At 39.5% G+C, this 20,577-nt stretch overlaps 1 protein-coding gene across 1 annotated transcript in view; it reads left to right on the top strand.

Annotated features, from left to right (window-relative positions):
- Positions 1–9,527: 9,527 nt before the first annotated feature.
- Positions 9,528–20,577, top strand: part of TMEM70 (transmembrane protein 70) — a 798,264-nt gene continuing 787,214 nt past the window's right edge. The window contains exon 1 of the mRNA XM_044067220.1: positions 9,528–9,881. Coding sequence (XP_043923155.1) covers positions 9,642–9,881 — 240 coding nt within the window. The 5' untranslated portion in view covers positions 9,528–9,641. The remainder of the gene's footprint in view (positions 9,882–20,577) is intronic.

Raw genomic sequence — 20,577 nt, 5'->3', positions numbered from 1 at the left:
CACTAAGGCAAACGCAAAATGACTGATAAGCAGAAGTAGTAGACCTTTTTAACTGAGTAGTAAGACTTGGCAAACGACTGATAAAGAGAAGCACATTTAGCTTTAAAATCCAACCACCATAGAGAATATATGAAGGATATAGTGAAAGCAAAAAACTATGATCCATACACAACTCCTGGAAAACTATATTCTGCACAGAAATTGTTAACACAGGAGCCATACAACAAGGAAAACATCTACACTTACCAATAAATTTTGAAGGACCAAAAGAAAAAGATAAAGCTCAGTAAAAGGCAAAAAGAAAGAAGAAAAGGGAGGTCAGAAAAGTAGCCAAAAAATAACAGTAATCAATCCTTGTATGTATATCACAATGAAAATAAGTAAAATCTGCAGAGCCCCCTATCTTTATGGAAGCTGAACTCAAAAGATCAAAACCATCTTGAATATCACGCTTTCTACAAGATGGACCCCTGTCCAGATGACAATTAAAGTCTCCACAGAAAAACAAGGAACAATCAAGAAATAAGGATGGAGTAAACAAAATAAAGGACATCTGTAACAGTAACAAAAGCATAAACAAAACTCCCCTACAAAGAACATCTAGAAGTAAAGCCCACCCAAGCAAGATATGTAGAACATCACAAACAATAAAAGCCTTTCAAAACATGTCTAATATACCTGAATCAGCAAAAACAGAGCCCAAAAAGCAGCAATATTGCAGAAACAAATATAAAGTCCCTTAGAAACAAGGAGCAAAAGATCCAGGCTGAGAATGTTTCCAAAATAACAGCAAAAAATCCACGAATATACGTTCAGGTACCAGTTTATTAACAGAAGACACAAGAGCTTTCACAATTGCTTCTTCAGGTGTAACAGGTATAAATGCATTTCAACTAGGTAATATTTATGTTTTATGTGTACTATCTTTTTAAATGTTTTAGTATGTTGATTGATCATTTAGACTAATTAGGAAGAGTATAAAAGGTGTGTGTTTTTATGGAGGAGTTACACCCGAAGAAGCAATTGTGAAAGCGCTTGTGTCTCCTGTTAATAAACTGGTACCTGAACGTATATTCGTGGATTTTTTGCTGTTATTTTGGAAACATTCTCAGCCTGGATCTTTTGCTCCTTGTTTCTAAGGGACTTTATGCTGGTCCACTGCCAAAGACCAAACAGAACCATCACCGCATAAATTGTCCTATTGCTAACATATCTCATCAGAAAGCTGTGTCTACAGCTAATAAACAGGCAATGTCTTGACGCAATGGAGACACCCAATCATAAACCATTAATCTGCAAGGCATAAACAAAAGTCCATTAGGATCTGCAGAATCTGGAGATAAAGCCAATCTCTTAGGGCTATATACCAGTGTAGTGCCAAGCAGGATGCGCAGTAGCAAACCCCGCCCGTCACCGCCCCTAACTACTCTGACTCACGTCAATCATGTATGCCGCGAGGCACTACACTGTTAGAAGACAATAAAAATCAATATTTATAGATGATGTATCGCACATGTATAACAGTATCATGTTCCCTAAAAGAAAAAAAAAAAAACAGTATGCCTTAAAATCCACCGGGTTATGCGAGAAGATATTGCCATTAAATCTTACACCTGTGGACAAGCATCTGCCATCTTATTTGCTCACTCCAGTTACAACACACATTATCAGAAAAGTGTACTAGGAACCTATAAGCATAACACCCCCTTCACCCACTTATGAGTTATGGAATGTAGACTATAATTAGGCAAACATATTCATGTCTTTAACAGTCTTGAGCACTTGTGTCAGCCATCAGTATTTACGTAAACAGGACTGAAAACATTTTAGTAAAACCAGTTCTGCTTATTACTTTGTAGTTCTGAACTGGCTTACTTCAGAAGAAGTGCAACATAGCTCAAATAACTTCACATTCCCAGTATGCCTGTGATTGATTATACTTGACAAATGGTCGAAAATATTGTACATGTTCAGATGTCACTTAGATATACTGAAGTTATATGCAACTCTGGTAGAACATGATATACATAATATGCCTGTCAAAAACTGCGACACCAGTCTATAAAGATTTTTCCTCGCCTACGTCCTCCAGTGAAACCCAATAATGTTCAAGTGGATATTTGGTTATAAAAATTAACTATAAAAATAAATGTGCTTCCAGATTTGCTTGCATGCATTTATCCTAAGTATTGCTTATAAAAGGGATTGTAGCTGAAAAGGGTCTCTGGGGATCAGCCTACCTACCCAGTTATCAAAAGAATAAATAACATCTGTTCAGTGCTACTTTATTTATTATACAAAAATACAATCATACATATTATCTAGATAATCAGTACATTAATGCTATGTTGAAGACCAAAAGACCATTAATAAAGATTCCTACAGCCAGGTGCATTACTTCAAAACTCACCAAACTCGCCCTTCTAACAGAATACAACATTTGCCCACAGAGGTCAACAAACTATGCTCATTGCTGAAACGCTTCCATCTTCTGACTTTTTACTCGGAATAGCAAGGCGCCCAGTCAGTAATTCAAACCACAAGGGGGATCGCACTCAGAGGTATCTCATGGACCTGGGAACCTCTGATAGGTACTTTACCCCATCAAAGCCATTTTAATGACACCATAATCACTAGAAAATCTTTACTTGCAGAGAAGCTTCATTATCATTTTTGGTGGAGTCCTGTTAAAAACAGCCACCATTGTCCTCCGTACCTTCCAATCCCTTTTGAAATGCAGGTTTCTTTTCTGTTTTGTGGCAGCAGCAAGTGTTTATGTTTCTTTAAGAAAGGGTCTGGCATCAATTAGGCTGGGACTTAAAATAAAGTCCCGAGTACAAAGTGTTTTAAGCCCATTTATATTAAACTGTCATTAAATATTTAAACGCACCTAAGAACCACAATGTCTCCCTAAGGTTTCTCTAATGTAGTGTACATATTAGTAACTGTGCTACTTTTGTTAATTTTAAACGCTTTATCTTAATTATAAAATGTAACAAAGTTACATGATTGCTCAGGTAACTGGAAACATTTGGTTACACAATGTTATATATTGCTACTTTCTGTTTTGTTTGGATATGTACATTACCCCGGCTGTACCTGTAAATGGTCACTTGTGATTGTGCACCACTTCGGTAAACAAATTTAAATAAATAAAAATACACAACCGAACACATGTAAAGCTATTTTTTATTAACCAATCACATTTCACGTATATGTTTTAGACAGTATATTATAAATGTTGAAAAGGAATTTCCTGCAAATAGCATCCATTGCATTTGCTCCCTTACTTAACAAAAGAAAATGTTCTGTCAGTCACAAAGTTATTTAACTTACATTTAGTTAAAAATAATAAAAATTCCAATGTATAGCCAATGTATTCGTCGTAGTAGTACCACTGGCGAGGGGCGGCGCTATAGCATGTTAACTGTCAAAGTATACCACGCCCCAAGCTGCGCAGTACCGCCCATGAGGCGCTACACTGTAATATAACCTCTCTTAGGACATTTATGCCCTCCTTTCTGTTGTCTAGGCACTACCCAGGAATGAGAACCGTCTATAAACATGGACTTATCTGTCTCACGGTGTGAAATGTCCATAGGAGCCACCTTGGTACTAGGACCTTCGCCAGGAGAAAATGAGGCAGAATCCAAACAATCGAGCTGTAAAACATTTGGGGGTGGAGTTATCTGGCACAGGTAAATCCATATTTATTAACAACCAGAAACCAACAAAAAGAAAAATACAATGAGTTAAACAAAAACATCATCATAACCCCATCGTGAAAGCCAATGTTTTAACATACAAATCAACTGTGCAACTGGTATCACCACCTTTTGATACAATGCCTTACAACGAGCAGACCACAGCAAATACATTAAAGAACACAAAACAAAATCAGTCCTCCGAATAGCCGGAGTCCAAACAGTCTTGTAGTCCCCCATCTTGCATTTGTCCAGAGTTAATGGGAAAAAACCCGGAATTTGGAATGCCCGACGGAAAAGTCTCCAAAAACCAGATAAACGTCGACAGGAAACAAGAAAATGCATGGTAGTTTCAGGTTCATTGCAACCCATAAAACATAAGGTATCTGAAGCATGTCCAGTATGGAGATGACATCGCAGTGGCAATTTGTCCATAGAAAGTCTCCACAAAAAATCATGCCACTGCGGAACTGCCGTTAGGAACCTCCGTCGTCCCAGCAAACCGGAAGACTGAGAAGCTGTAATGGTGGCATATGCATTAATCCAAACATAAGTAGACATAATTTGTGCATAAAAAACTGAAAAAGGCAAAGCAATGTCACATCCATGTACCTGATACTTTCTAGTTATTAAAACGATATCCCTAAACTCTGAATGACCAAACGGCGGTCTACGCCCAGCCAGTAAAACATCCCAAAAACGGGGAAAGATACCCTTATATACTGCAGCAACAAGAGAAAATGTCTGCGATTTTAATCTAGACAAAAGCTTATGCAAATATAAAAGCTGTAAAAACAAAACTGGATGCTTCAAACCACAGCCTCCTTGATCCGGGGGAGCATACACAGTACCCCTAGCAACCGGATTTAACCCTGATTTCCAGAAAAAATGAAAGCATAAACGAAGGAACCAGGCCATCCATGCCACAGGAAAAAAATAAACAGAGAAAATATGCAAAAATTTAGCCAAAAAAATAGAATTTAATAACAAGGCCTTCTTTCTAAAGGACAAATGGAATGTCTGCCAAAAATTCAAGGTGGAAATGGAAGTGGACAACAGCTGTTTACAACATTGAGATGTAAATTCAGGTGAACCAAAAGGGACACCCAAAATATGAACCCCTGTTGTCAAGACTGGAAAGGAGTGATAAACTGCAGGTAAATCTGTATGTGTGGTATAAAGAAAGGATTTGGACACATTAACCTTTCAGCTGACCCGAGAAAGAATGGGTAAAAAATGACGAAGAAAGTAAGTATCCACCAGGACAGGATCTTCTAGAAACATAGAAATGTCGTCAGCATATGAAACAATACGGGGTAACAACACTCCAGAACAAGAAAAAGAATACGGAGAAAAGTGAACAGCATGACGAAAAGTAAAAATAGCAGCCCCCACCACCAGAGCCAGAAGATAACTGCTAAGCGGACAGCCCTGCCTAATGCCATTCATCATAGAAAGAGGTGCACCCAAATGTCCGTTAACTAAAGGCACTAGAGTTGAACCCCGAAAAATAGAAGAAAGACAAGACAGAAATTTTCCACCAAAGCCATAGGAACGAAGAATAGAAAATAAAACTGAATGAGAGATATGATCAAAGGCTTGAGACAGATCGCAAGAAAGAACGCCACCCAAAGAGATAGGAACTTGAGAAAAAACACACTTGTAGATGTGTAAAAGATCCCAAATGGGACGGCCAGGTATTCCATAAACCCCCGAGTCAAGCAGTAAAGGCAAGGAAATGGAAAGCCGTAGCTGGAAAATTTTCGTGAAGATCTTATAATCTGTATTGCACAAAGCAATAGGCCTCCAATTTGCTAAGTCCGCTTTACAACTTTTCTTCCATAAAAATTTTAAGGCCACTGAAAGAAAAGAAACATGGTTAATGCCATCATCCAACCATTCATTAAACATAAGTACTAGTAACTGCAAATGTGCGTCAGACATGTGTTTATAAAAAGAATAAGGAACCCCATCAAGACCAGGAACAGATGCAGGTGTAGTGAGATTAAGTAGCACTTGCTTCACTTCAGAAAGAGTGATTGGCCCATCGATGCAAGCTTTGTGCGAAGCAGGCAACTTAGGTAAGTCCCATAGTGAGGTGTCGGGGGGGGGGGGTTTCCCACCAAACAAGGAAAGGAGATGTGCACGAACAATTGCCTGCATGCCTGCTAGGGTATTGCAAAGGGCCCCATCTGAAGCCTTCAGGCACAACATCGTAGTAGACTTGATAACATGAGATTTTCCCACATATGGCAGGTATTCCTGCCCAGTACCACGCAAAGAATGCGCTAAGTTGAATAACCTGGTCTTGACCCTTTCCATGTTTAAATCATAAAGATGACGGAGAGCTGTAAGGGCAGAAGAAAGATCATTATTCGCTACTTTTATATAAGCATGATACGCAGCCATTGTACGAGACTTCAATAACATGCAGTAATCATGAACAAATAATTTGTACCTGGTAAGTAACTTAATCTTGAAATCAATCCACCAAGCAGCAACAGAATCATATAGCTCCAACAAAGTATAGTGACCCTGCCACAAATCTTCCCAAATGACTTGCCATTCTGGTAAGTTAATATAAGTGGGATTCATCTTTACATAACTTTTACCCTTGCGTAATGGAGTAGTATGGCCAAAGGAATACAGCAACAAGGCATGATCAGAAAAGGAAGAAAATAATGGTTAAAATCAAAACAAGACAATGTGGAAGTATGCCAACAATAATCAATGAGGGTGCGAACATTACCTTGACAAAATGAAAATGGCGGGGTAAAACCCAAGGTAAGCCCTGCTTGTGACATAATTTTATGACATAATTTAACATCATATTTGTCCTTGTACGCATCATCCACCAAATGTGCATTAAAGTCCCCAGCAACTATAATAGGATATTCCACCGGTAAAAAAGGCAACAAAAATTTAAACAATTTACACCTGTCACCAAGGGTAAAATAAGCATACATAAAAAGAACTCGAAAGTACTCAGCCTGAAAAGTTATATCCAGGCACAGTAAACATCCAGCATTTAAGTGCATGGAATCTTGAACTGTCACCGTGGAAGGATTCCAAACCACGACCATACCAGAATGTTTATCCAGGCCAGTAGACCAGATGACACTATATGGACATAAGTGTGACCATTGTTCCTGAGCCTCAGAAGAAAGGATACCAACATCCAGGAGACACAAAATATCAAACTGTAGAGTCTGGACCCAATCCGCCACACAAACGCTTGGAAAGTGAAAGCAATAAACTAATGTTGCAGAAAGCTACCAAAAGATTAGCCATTATCAAAGTCCATAGATCCATCTGGAGCAGAAACCACCACCGCTGTCCGACCTCTAGTCGCAGATCTTCCCTGCCGTCTCCTAGGTAAACCAGAAGCAGGAGCATCCACAGTCACTGCCGGAGATGAAGTCGGCCTCCCCACTCTCTTCGAGGAAGGAGTAACAACAGCTACATGTTCAGAAGAAGAAGTAGATACCAAATTAATAACATCACCAGAATCAGAAGTATCCATATTAACCACAGGCAACTCGGAAGACACAATATCTATTTGAGAGGTTACATCTGGGGGAGGAGGAACAGAAGGTGGGAGCTCCAGGACAGGAGCTGTAACAGGAGGTACATAATCATGAGAGGGACCAGCAATTTGAGAAGTATGAAAACCCTGAGAATCAACAGAAGTATGTCTGCTTTGCTCTTCAGCACCAGCAGTAGAAGCCCCTTCCTGGGGAGGAAGATCCTCCTCAACAACAGGGGCAGAAGCCAATTCAAATGAAACAGCCGCGTCCTCCACTGGAGAGTCCACCAAAGGACACACGGACCAATGATGGGCCTCCCCACAGTGTGGACATTTATTCGGACAAGCTCTTGAAAAATGGGTCAAGGAACCACAACGGGTACATTTCTTTGCTGGACATTCAGAAATCAAATGGGTAAAGTCCCTGCAGAAAAAACAAATTCGGGGCTGACCAGCATAACGAAAGGTCCCCCTATGACCGCCAACAAAACACACCCCTGGAATATGTTTAATACCCTCCTCAGTTACTCCCATAGTCACCCAAGCCTCCCACCCACCATCCCAGACCCCAGGTAACTCAGACGAACAAGTCTTAATGACACTATGAACTTCAGAGCATTGCCTAGTTAAATATGCCTTCACCATATCTACAGACATATAAATAGTCTTAAACTGAATTTTTAACTTCTTCTTCAACTGAACATTTAATTGGGAAATTTCATACTTGTTCCATGGGGAAATATGCTTGTTTGCCTGGAAAGTTATATAAAACTTAGTAGCAACAACTGGAGACTCAAAAAAGACTTCTATCATATTTTCATTAAGCCAGGGAATAACTCCAGCAAGATCCAGCAGTTTTAAACCAGAGGGAGCAAGTACATCAGCCCATAAGGCTTTTAATGACATCATGGCATTTTTCACTGTTTTTATTCTAATGCACGACTTTTGGAGAAATCTCTGGGCAGTATCAGTTGAAGAAGCTGCCTGGGAATACAATCTGTGTGTTTTTGGAAGTGCAGAACTTAAATTGGAAGTTCAAGCAGCAGAAATTGTTTGCTGCGTTGTCATGACTTTAGGAAAGCCAGTTTTGGCGCCAAATTTAAACTGCAAATTACACTTTTTCTTTAGCGTTTTTTTCATACAAAAAAGCAGATTCTGAGGCATCTACAGCCTCAAATGGCCTTTTAGAATGTACAGTTACCTTTTCTGAAGGTGCAGGAACAGTTTTAGAAGCAGTAGAAGCATCAGAATAAGAAAATAAAACAGAAGCAGCAAGGGAATCAGCAGGAGGCGGAGACTCCATTTTCTCCTCACTCCAGTCAAAAATAGCTGCTGTTTGAGCATTTCTAGCCATGACAGGATCCACAGGTAAAGCAGGTAAATCAGCCATTGAGTAAGAATCCACTATTTTCACTTCAGGAGAAGATAATCTAGCATTAGAAGGAAGAGAAGCAGGCTCCAGCTCCATGCTCTGCTGCAGTGGTGAATCTGCGGAAGTCTGCAACTGGCCAACCAAAACAGGAAGATGAGACTCCACAGGAGTGGAAGCATTTACTGGAGAGATAGTGGAGACAGAAGAATTCACCATAACCAGAGATGATGACCTGCTTATAGACATCTCAGAAGGCTCAACAGTAGAATGAGTACGAGAAGCAGAAGGCAAATTAGTCACAATCTGTAGAAAACCAGAAGGGCGATCCAACCATAAATGACGACTCGCACAATACTGATAGCGAGTAGGAAAATATCTTGCAAAACGGGCAGAGTATCCCCAACGAGTGCAGCAACGTCTTAGTCATTTTGTGCTAATATCCCCTGTACCCTTTTGAGTTGGTTTGCCCCATGACTGTACACGTGTTTTCGCTTCCTAAACCGTTCTTTGCGTTTACATACTACCCTACACCTACCCATATGTGTCAGTACACTTCATATATTCCCCTATTGTGCTACACTTACCTCAGCCAATTCCTCTGATACCCGCCTGGCTCTGTGTTGTCTTGTTTGGTCCTGAAACAGCAATTACCTTCAAGTGTCAGACACTCATTAACGTTTTAATTTGAGGCAAAAGTCTTTTGGGACGATGTGTTACAACTTTCTATCTGAGCATCACGATTTGTTCCCGTACAGTGGGGGACACAGACACCAACAAAAACAGCTTTGTTACCAGCCACACACACACACACAGATTAACGAACTGCGTTTTTTTAATAGGAACTATGCCACTTGGTTACGCGTGCAGCAGGACAGAAACTTAAGGCACACCATTTCTTCCCCATAAACGGGTATTGATTGGTTACTGTGCAGTGCAAAGAACAAATGAAATGTCACTTTGAAGAAATAGCGAGCAGTGGACTGGAGCAGATGTGTGTTGTGTTTGGTACACAAGTGAATTGCATGATTAGACCGTTGAAATGTCTGCGCTTTTGGTTTGGCTCGTTCCGCGGGGAAATGGTTTGCAGACCATTCTTAATTTTGCACTGAAGCGGAACACTGGAATTCAAGTGCCTTTTTGTCCTTTTAGTCGTTCAGTAGTGACCGGATGTGCAAGTTTGTACATCAGACCGAGTAGAAGAGTTGTGCACAAAAAGCTGGAATTAAGTATATGTTCTAGAGACACAACAGGATTTAACTTACCTGGAAACCAGAATAAGGTGAAATTGAATTTACATTCAGTTCATTATTGGGATATTGGTTATTTTGACTGTCCAGTTGTAATGCATGCTGTTGCACAGAATTCCCAAAAGCACTGTCATAAAAAAAATATGTTATTTGTTTCGGTAGTCAATATTTCTGTGGTGGGATGGCTGAGATACTTAGGAGATGTATAACTATGATTAGATAGTGCTCATTTCGTTTTATGCCCGGTTGGTCAATTTGTTAGTAGGTAGACAGTGCCCTACAGTAGGTAATTTGATATTTGTCGTGATGTATTAAACGAATACCAGTTTATCGGTTGCTTATAGCTGGAAATCTGGCCCGCAATTAAAAAAAAAAAAAAAAAGTATTGAAAGCATACAGTAGTATGGAAAGCTAGCTGTCATATGCTACAGTACAGTTACACAAAGGGTACTACACAAACCTGTCCTGCACAGCAGTGTTTTTGTTGATCTTGCTTATCTTTGGTTTGGGAGAGCTGAATTTATCTGGGATGGCCATGTTTTCATGACTTTTACTTCTTCCAAAAGTATAATGGAGACCCAGACTGTCTGTGGTAAGGCTCCTTGACTAACTTCCTAGCAAGAGAGTTTCCTTGTGGACAAACCCTTCATGCCTAAGATTGCCACAGCAATGAACCTTACCCAATGTTTTACTTGCCTCCATTCAAGGAGCATGCCATCCTGGATTTGCCTATACACCTAATTTTTTATGTGGATAGAACTTGGTCTGCACACATGGTTGCCAAGCTGTTTGCTTTCTCCATTAAAGGATGGACAGTCACAATAATATTTGGTTAGATGATTTTCAGATTGAATAGTGTTCTGTTATGGTACATACAGCAAAAATGTTACAAACATTCCTTCTGCCAAAGATAGCTTCATATCTGCAGCATTGTTTAAAAATGCTACTTTAGATGAGCTTTGTTCTGCTGCTGGCTGTTCTTGTTCACGTTTGTGAACTATTAAGTTATTCGACATTATTCACTGGGTTACAGTCTGTATGAGATTTGATTACCATAAAACCACTTCAGAATCTTTCCCAAAACAGTGCAGTAGTCTCAAATGGTCACTTGTTTTTGATTCAGATTAATCAAGCAAGTGATTCTTGATGGTTGAGAATCAGGGAAACATAAAAACAGTTTACTTCTAGATTATGGTCTTCCTTTGCAGAGTATTTATCAAAACTATAGTTTTACTCGCAGATCTAGCTTTGTGAAGAGTACCTTATGTAATTCTGCCTTTTTGTTTTAAACTGCCAGCTTGTAGCTGATTATTCAGATGATGTTGAGCAGTGATTCATAATGTGTATTCCTGACAGTTTTCACTGATTGGTTTTATTTTAAAATCCTGCAGTACTGATAAAAAGGTTTTTGAACCAACAGTTTAGTTTTTGGTTAAAACAATCATTATTTTAAATATTTAATAGTGGTTTAGAATCACTGCCATGATGTCAGAGAGCATTCTAAAGAAGACCTGTAGAAGGTGAGACTTTATTTTGTTAACTGTATTCAAATTACCACTAAAGAAAAACTAAGTTAAAGATGGGCAGAGTGGCATGTCAATTCCAATTCAGTAATATTTAGTGTACATGTGCAAAACACTTTTTTCAATTATGAGGCCAACCTCCCTTGGAAGGCCTAGGCCTGTATCAAGACAGGCTTAAGCAAGTTGGAAAATGTTGTGTACTTCCTATTTTAGTTATTCAGTAATGTTATTATGCAATGCCAAGCCATAAAGTCTGTTCTTCAAATTTTCCCTTGCAACTAGCCAGCTTTTTAGCTTTAGCACTCAAATATGTTTCTTTGAGCTCAGCACTTGTTCAGAACTCATTGTAAGCACTAAATAAGTTACAAATTACTACAGCACTCAACTTTCCTCACTTGTCTAGAGAAAAACAGTTTTTAGTACTTAATAAATAAGCACCTATTCAGGCATGTCAAAGGTCAGCTCCTGGTGTTTTCTCCTGTCTACCTGATGAATCTGGGCATCTTGGGACAATGCAGCAATTGCCTCATGTACACAGATGACCCTCTCCTCCTACCACCCAACACTATGACCTGTGAGTGATGCACTTATATAGCCTAACTGGAAGCAAAGCTCTCTTCACCGAAGACTGGACTAGACAGTCAAGAGGAGAAGGTAAACACTTGCACCGCACCACACTTATCACATAGTCCCTCAAAACCTACATAACGTACCCAACACTCTAGTCATAGGTGATTCTATAGTCAGTCACACTGATGTTCCACTCACCAGGCTAAACAAGGAAAAAGTTACTGTCAGCTGTCTGTCAGGTGCCAGGATCCACCACATAACGCACGCACTCGGGTCACTCCACAGCAAGTACAAATATGACTCTGTCATTGTCCATGTTGGTGTGAATGATCTGAGACATACCTCCCTGGACTACGTGAAAAGAGACATGGAGGAGCTCTCCGTTCTTGTAGCCCAGGCAGGTATGACCCTAGCCCTGAGTAGCATCCTGCCATCACCCAGAATGATACCACAGTACAAGGACAAAATTATTGACTTTAACAATTTGCTAAGCTTCTGGTGTGATTCTAAGGGAATCCAGTATCTGTCTGCCTGGGATGACATGATCGACAGACCATGCTGCTTTGCCAGAGATGGCCTGCACCTGCCACCCTTGGGATTCTGGATACTTGCAAAGGCTCTTGCCACCCCTATAGTGCCTTTTTTAGGAAAGGTTCAAATGACAAATTCACCACTGTAACTGTTACAAGCAAGCAAAATCTGAGGGTAATGCTACTCCAATGCTAGAAGTCTAAACCTCAAAATGCACTCTCTTGAGGCACTCCTTAAAATGGAAAACATTGACATCTGTGCAGTGACAGAGATCTGGTTCAAAGCTCCAGAGAGCACCCCTGCATTACCAAGCTATAATTCATACCACACCTTTCGGCCACCAAACCCGGACAGAAACACTAAAGGTGGAGGCGTGTCCATATTCATTAAGGATATCCACACCTCCAAGCTAGTTGCTCAGCATATTGCATCCGAGATTATCCAAGTTCAACTAACTCTGGGCAAAACTGCAATCCAGATTGTAGCTTGCTACAGACCCCCACCATGCCCCAGGATTCCCAACCCTGTTTTCTTGATACACTGGAAAATATTAAGGTTCAACCCAACACTCTAATGGGTGATTGGGAAAACTACTCGTGTACAAACTCTCTTGCTCAACGTTTTCTGGAAATCATCAATTACAACGACTTGGATCAACTTATCCACACCCCCACTAGGGGCAGCAGCTTCCTAGACCTGGTCATCACCAACATGGGTGACTGGTGTTCCACACCAGAGGTCAGCTCCTTGTTGGTCAGATCTGACCACAAGCTAATCACCCTAGACATCCACATCCCGCTCCCAACCCCCATTAGGTAAACAACCGTAAAAAATTTCTCCAAAGCCAACTTCACGCTTCTTAAGACAGAAGTGCCAAACTTCATGACACCCATGCAGATGGACAATAGAGGTACGACTGCTGAATCCTACACAAATGCACTTTATAAGCACTTACACCAGTGCATGGATTGTGCTATCTCTAACAGAACCAAGATGCTAACCTCCAAAAAAAGGAAGCCAGTCTGGTGGTCTTCTGCCGTAAACAAACTCTACAACAGAAGAAAGAAACTGTTGCAAAAAAGAGTAAAATACCATGATTGGAGGAACTCCCTGGTCAGCTCAGTAAGGAGCTGAGATCCCTCATAAAATCCTCCAAAGCTAGTTATGAAAACAAAATCGCCACTGATTCTAAATACAACCACAAAGCATTCTATAGCTATATTAAGAATCTCAGTGGCAACATTCAGATCTGCTCTGTGTTACAGCACAATTATACTAAATATACAGAACCAACTGATATTGCCAACATCCTGGCAGATAGGTTCAGTGCTAACTTTACCCCCCTCTCACCCCCTAAAGGGCCCATCTTTATACCAGAAGAATGCAAAGTTCCTGTAATCACGGCTGCACAGGTAAAAATCTCACTCTCCAAAGCCAAGAACACAGCATCCATGGGACCTGACAACATCCCAGGCTGCCTTCTACATGAACTACAGAATGAACTGGCACCTCACTTAAGTACCATGTTCTTAACACTGAAAGTGTGATGAGCCCTTGGGACATAGGTGGGCAGTAGTCTCTCCTTTGATAATCACATCGCCATGGTCAGGAAATCCTTCTACGTGGCACACCTCATCACAAAAGGTTTCTCATTCAGAAAAAAATTGTTCCCCCTCTACTCATCACTTATTAGACCCACTATAGAGTACAACACCCCTTTTGGTATGTACCTCACAAGACATCTACAGCAACTGGAAAGGCCACAATAATACCTCACAAAGAGGATTACTGGCCTCAAACAGATGCCTTATGCAGACTGTCTGAAAAAACTCCAGCTTTACTCCATCGCATATCGCCTACTCGGAGGCGATCTCTGCCTAACATACAAGGCTATGTCAAACCCAGAGCTGTTGGACATGCTCCACTTAAAGAAATCCCAATCCCTCCGAGCTACACACTCTAGGGACCTAAACCTTGTCACCACAATAAACAGAACATGCTAGAGGGATAGATTCCTGTCCCAGAGACTTCCCATACTCTGGAAAAGACTACTTATCTATGTCAAACAGAGTTCCTCATTAGCACTTCAAGAAAAATCTTGATGATTGGATGGGTAATAGGAAATTCACCATGGGGATCACTTCTGTGGTTCCACTTGACAGGGGCACAGGAAAATAATTTTCTTGGGTGGTGAAAGCCAGGGTACCTTTTTGGCTAGGCTTGTATAGGCCGTAGGGCCAGTAGTCTAGTACCTACCTATGATTGTGTTTGCCTGCAAATTTGTGGTAAAAGAAAAATATGTTGAGTCATGTTTTTACTGTGTGTGTTAACGGGAGGGTTTGGTGAGCATATTTATAATGTGGCACATGCTTTTCTTGTATGGAGCGACCCAGCTTATTTATCTAATATTGTAGATAGGATCAGGATTTATTTTGTTGTGGCTCATTAAGACAAATAACTAGTAACTTGGAGTGTTTGTAATCTGTGCCAGTCTTTTTATAGTGGATGGTGTCTGTTTGCAGTTGCATTAGTGGTGTTACTTTCAATAGGAGTTCACTTTAGTTCAGAACCCTGCTGGAATGACAGGGACTAATAGCTTTATGTGATGCTGGAACGTAGAGATTAATCTTGCTTTGTAAATAAGCAACTATGTAGCTTTGATTCTACTTCAGTTTTGTTGGCTAGTTGTGGTTTGGGGCTGTGTACATTGATAGAACATTGCCAAACTAAGAGAAATATTAGAGATGGCAAAATGGCAATTCACAGTGTTTCTGAAATTAAAGAATGTTGAAAAATGTCACAGAAATTCCATCAGAAATGAGCATTTTTATCAGAGAAAGACTTTGATATTGGTAGTTCAATGAAAAGTATGGTGAATTGTCAGGAATATTTTGCTATGGAGTTAGATTATAATGTGTTAGGTTAGAATGAATGCAGACTCGCTTAAAATCTTTAAGCGGCCATGACAGAAAGCGTACTTTTGTGATGTTCCCTTCCTCAGTTATAGAAGGAAGAAATGGTAGTTGGGGGGGGGGGGTAATATAGTTTGGAAAGGCATTTCTGATGGTGTAAGGCTGATTTCTTTTAAGAGTGGAAGTATGACAAATTTGCATTTGTCAGTATTTCATCAATGATTGTAAATTCACTTAATAAATCCAGTGTTAAAAATAAGAATTTGGGCATTGTAGGGACTTAAAAAGCCTTTGGCATTGTGGGGCCTTGATATACCATGTTCATACATTCCTAAACTTAAATGCACTAATTTGAGGTGCATTTGCAAGGTCACATAGCTTTTAAGAAAAATTATTTTTGGCACGCAAGGTGACTACCTTCATTTCTCTGGTGGTGTGCCCTTTGCTCAAGGGCATCCATTCATACTCTTGCTGACATGAAAGGTTTAATTTGATGGATTGGCAGTACAACTTCACAGTCATCCACAACTGGGTGTGCATATTACATGTTTTACCCATGGTTCATGTGGTTGATCGTGAAGGTGAAGTCTGTGTGATTAAACAAAGCTAGATGTGGCTAAATCCTATTATACCCACATTCAGGAATGGCCTGTTGCTGTTATGCAGTAACATTATTTTAGAAAAATAAATTGCTTACATTTCTTCAGTAATGTCTATGTAACGGTAGTTCAGTGTTTTGCTTTCTCCAGGTCTTTATTGTGTATTGTTTTTGTGTATGGCACTTGCATCTGCATGTTTGCACATCAGTGCAGCATAAAGGAAAGAACAAAGGATTATCTTCATAATAGATTTCTCTCTCCCTTTTTTAAATGAAAAGTATGAACCTCTGATATCATTGACTATTAACTTGTTAATTTCTCTCGTTAAAGGAGCTTGGCAGTAAAGGAATTAAGTTAAAAATAGATGTAAAAACTTACTTTCCATAGTTGAAAGGCATGTTTTCAGTCTGTATGATCAATCATAGCATTGGTAACTATAGATTTAAAAAATTCATAGTTTTGCAGAATGTTCCTGATTTTTATTATATTTTACCTTGTTCCTTATAAGATATATTAAAATTGCAGTTCAGCATAACTTATAGAAAGTCTGGCCACAGAGGAATGCTTCGGTGGCCAGACTTCTTTCTGTTGGGATATGCCCAATTTTATGAAGGTCACGCTGACTGGGTGTCCAGTTATTATGCATGTTTTGAATATTAATAAGCCATTCTTGTATAGTAAATGTATAAATAGCATTCCAGCAATGGACTGCTGATTGTTTGTTTTTGTTTAGGAAAATTTAAGTACTTCTACCATGAATGTGGATTTCACTGTAGTAATGAAGTTAGTGGAAGAAGTTTTTCCAGTGAAAATTTTGGAAGTTATAAAGCCAGCCATTTTTAGAAAGTGTTTTTTTTTTTTTTTTCCCCTTGTGGTTCTGCTTTAGCCCCTAACCACCCATCAACACTGAACCATTATTTTGGGGGTTTGAAACTTCTAAGGGAGTGTCATTGGTCTACAAACCTACTTTATGAAGAATTCTAGTTTTTAACAATTATGTAATTTTTTAAAGTTTGGCAGTTTGTTACATTGTATTTTTCCCACTGACCTCAAATTTTCCTCAGGGAAATAGCAAATAGTGGAGGTGTGATGGGAAAAACAATCCTGAAGTCTGCTTGGTACATAAACATATATGTATGCAAACACTTCCAAGCAAAAATCCTAAATCTTCTGGATTTTGTTGCATACTTAGGAGTTATGCAGATATCCTCCAATATTTGCTATGTAATTGCTTTTTCATTCGCTCCTGTCAATATTTTTTCACCTCCTCTGATTTTTATGGTCATCATGTAGTATGTTTTATATACCCCTAACCGGGAAAAGCCGAAAGACACAACAACAACATATTATCCTTTTAACAGATGCCGGTCTAGACTTAACTAAAATTCTACCAGTGATGGCCTTTTGCTTAGTGTTCTGATATTCCTTTCTGTTTGCTTTTACTCTACTGTCACTACCAGGGATTGATAACAGTCTCCAATTTGCAGTCCAAACTTTTACTTGGCCTTCTCCCACTCTATTACTTTCCCTCTATAGTTACTTGCTACTAATACTTTGGCTCCTTTGCTAATTTTCTCCAGTAAATTTCAGCACCCCTCCCCCGGCCTGTTTTTGAGCAGGTTAGGCTGGTGACTGTTCTTACAATAGCATCTTGGATGTTTCTTTTCTCCTTTTTTAATTTCTTCAAGTCTTTTGGGTTTCTAATACCATGACAGGAATGGATCCCATTCCTAGGTCAATGTATGATTAAAATTCATGAAATTAGTATTGTTTCAATCTTTGTTAGTCAGAAGTGCTCTTTGCCACACCCTCAGTGTGCCCAGTAATGACTCCTTCTGCAATTTGTACCGAGTTACCTTTATCGTTAACCTATCCAAGTATGATTGTAAACTATTCTTTATAAGACCCGTTGCTCCTACTCCTATTGGAACTGTCTGGGTATCTTTCTTCAACATTGCCCTCCCTTCCGCCTGCAAATCCTGGTGTTTTATTTCTCTCCGTCTCTGACACTGTAGTCCCTGTGTGTGGGAAATTCAGTGATCAGTGCTGCTTTTGTCTTTTCATGGACTACTACTATATCTGGTTTTTTTCTCACATCTGTTTTTTGAACAGTTGATAATGAGTGATCCCATGTGATATGACCCACAAAGCATTATAGAAAATGATGACGTTTATACTATATCTGTTTTTTTTTCTCACATCTGTTTTTTGAACAGTTGATAATGAGTGATCCCATGTGATATGACCCACAAAGCATTATAGAAAATGATGACATTTATGTTTCCAGTGTTTTTCAACTACTTCAATGCTATAATGTTTGTATGATCCCCACTGCAACAGTCTTACCACATTTATTATGCATTTCAGTATACAGTCCTGCCATTAGTATATCACAACCAGCAACAAGATGTCTGTTTCCAGTTCTGTTTTACAAAACCTAAATTTGTCCGTTTTCCCCATGTGTTCAACGGACTTTGCAAACCAATGTGTATGTAGTCCACTGTCTTGGACCACCAATATTAACATTTTGTTTTTTGGTTTAAATTCACCTCTCCTTAACAATTCCTTGATCAACACTGGGTTGTTCTAAGAGTTTTCTATACTTACAACTATATTTATTTATTCTCCACATTTCTCATATGATCATGGACATTGCAAACCAATGTGTATGTAGTCCACTGTCTTGGACCACCAATATTAACATTTTGTTTTTTGGTTTAAATTCACCTCTCCTTAACAATTCCTTGATCAACACTGGGTTGTTCTAAGAGTTTTCTATACTTACAACTATATTTATTTATTCTCCACATTTCTCATATGATCATGGACATTGCAAACCAATGTGTATGTAGTCCACTGTCTTGGACCACCAATATTAACATTTTGTTTTTTGGTTTAAATTCACCTCTCCTTAACAATTCCTTGATCAACACTGGGTTGTTCTAAGAGTTTTCTATACTTACAACTATATTTATTTATTCTCCACATTTCTCATATGATCATATGCAACAGTGGATGATGAGTTGTCATTGGTGGACTAAACTGTAAGGGTGCTTGATATTTTGGCATGGCTTAAATATTGCCTTAAATGTGCATGCCATGCTGAGGAAACAGACATGCTTGAAAGTACTATCTTTTATGCAAAGAATGCAATTTTTTAAAAAAAATAATGAAACTGCTTTTATGAGGTGGAGGTTATCTTTAGAGATACCTCTAATGCCATGGTGATAGAAGAAATGGATGTCAAGGTTAAAAAAATGGATACTTTTATCAGTCCTAATTTCCTAATGCATGTTTCCTTGAATGGACATGATGGGTAGATATCCTTCATGGCAGAGGTCTTCCTATTGGGAACAATTTTGAAGGAGAATGCGTCGTGGAAGTAGGACTACATAGTCATCTGCAAGGTGAAGCACCTCAACTCTGAGTTGATTTGTGATATGGGAGACTTTCTCATTGACAAGTAGGTTTCCAGCAGATGACTGGAGCCTCCCCGTCACTCCAGGGGACCTGCATAATATTGCCATTTGATAAAGAAAGTGTACTGACTGGAGGCCAGATATCCAAGAAGTGAAGCGGCTGGGGTTTCCTTCCCTCAAAATTATGAGCATATAGTATGTTCATTGATGAGAACAGGGAAGAGTTTGAAAACCAAATCATATTCTGATCTCTTGCACTGGATATTATACTGAGCCCCCTTCTAAAGTTGATGATGGAGAGAATCATACAAAAGGTCCCTTTTGAAGGAACTGGCTAGTATTCCAAGTACATAGGGGGAGAAAGTAGGATTGCAGATTGGTGTAATAGTTAAGATGTCTGACTCGCCGAAACAAGGTATAGTGTCTTATTTTCACGTTTGGGAGGGAAATTGCCTAGATTTAAAATGGCGTTTTAAGAAACCTAACTTAGCAATTATCTGTTGGGATCGTCCTGTGACCGCTCCTTTTTGGCATTTGCTTCTTCTCTGAAGTCAGAGATAATGTCAGTGGCCTCTGGCTGACTAAATTTGCAGATGATTGTAAATTAGGAGCTGTCATTGAATCCCACACTGACACAAATATTCTACAGGAAGAGCCAACACAGAACAAACAACTGGCATCAGAGCCTTGGACTAAAACTAAATGCCAAAAAATGCATAATAATATCCGTTGGGAAGTCATCCACCCCTGCTAACTATCATATTGACAACACTCCCCTAAGAGTTGACCCAGTAGTCAAGGACTTGGGAACACCCAGAGCGTAATCTAGCCTTTAACCATCATGTCTGCAGTAGTGAGGAAATTGCACTGTGTTGTGCAGCTTATAAACAAAGGTATAGCATCTAGATCCGAGGGAGTCATTGTTCCACTGTATTTGGCATTCATCAGACATATCACGGAGTACAATGTTACCTTTGTTATGTACCTAACCAGGCATATCCAACAACTGGAACATCCACAGAAGTTCCTAATTTAAAAAAAATTACAGGGCGTAAGTAACATGTTCAGTGCAGACCACCTCAAGGCCTTATTCCTGTATTCTGTCTCCTACTTGCTGTTGGGGTGAGATGTACGGCTGGCATACAAGGCATTGTGAGACCCCACTCTGATGGAC

The sequence above is a fragment of the Protopterus annectens genome, chromosome 3.part1 (assembly GCF_019279795.1).
Source record: "Protopterus annectens isolate FY-2018-M chromosome 3.part1, PAN1.0, whole genome shotgun sequence".
Lineage (NCBI taxonomy): Eukaryota > Metazoa > Chordata > Ceratodontiformes > Protopteridae > Protopterus > Protopterus annectens.
The sequence above is the reverse complement of the archived record's forward strand: the minus strand, read 5'-3'. Positions and strand labels throughout refer to the sequence as shown.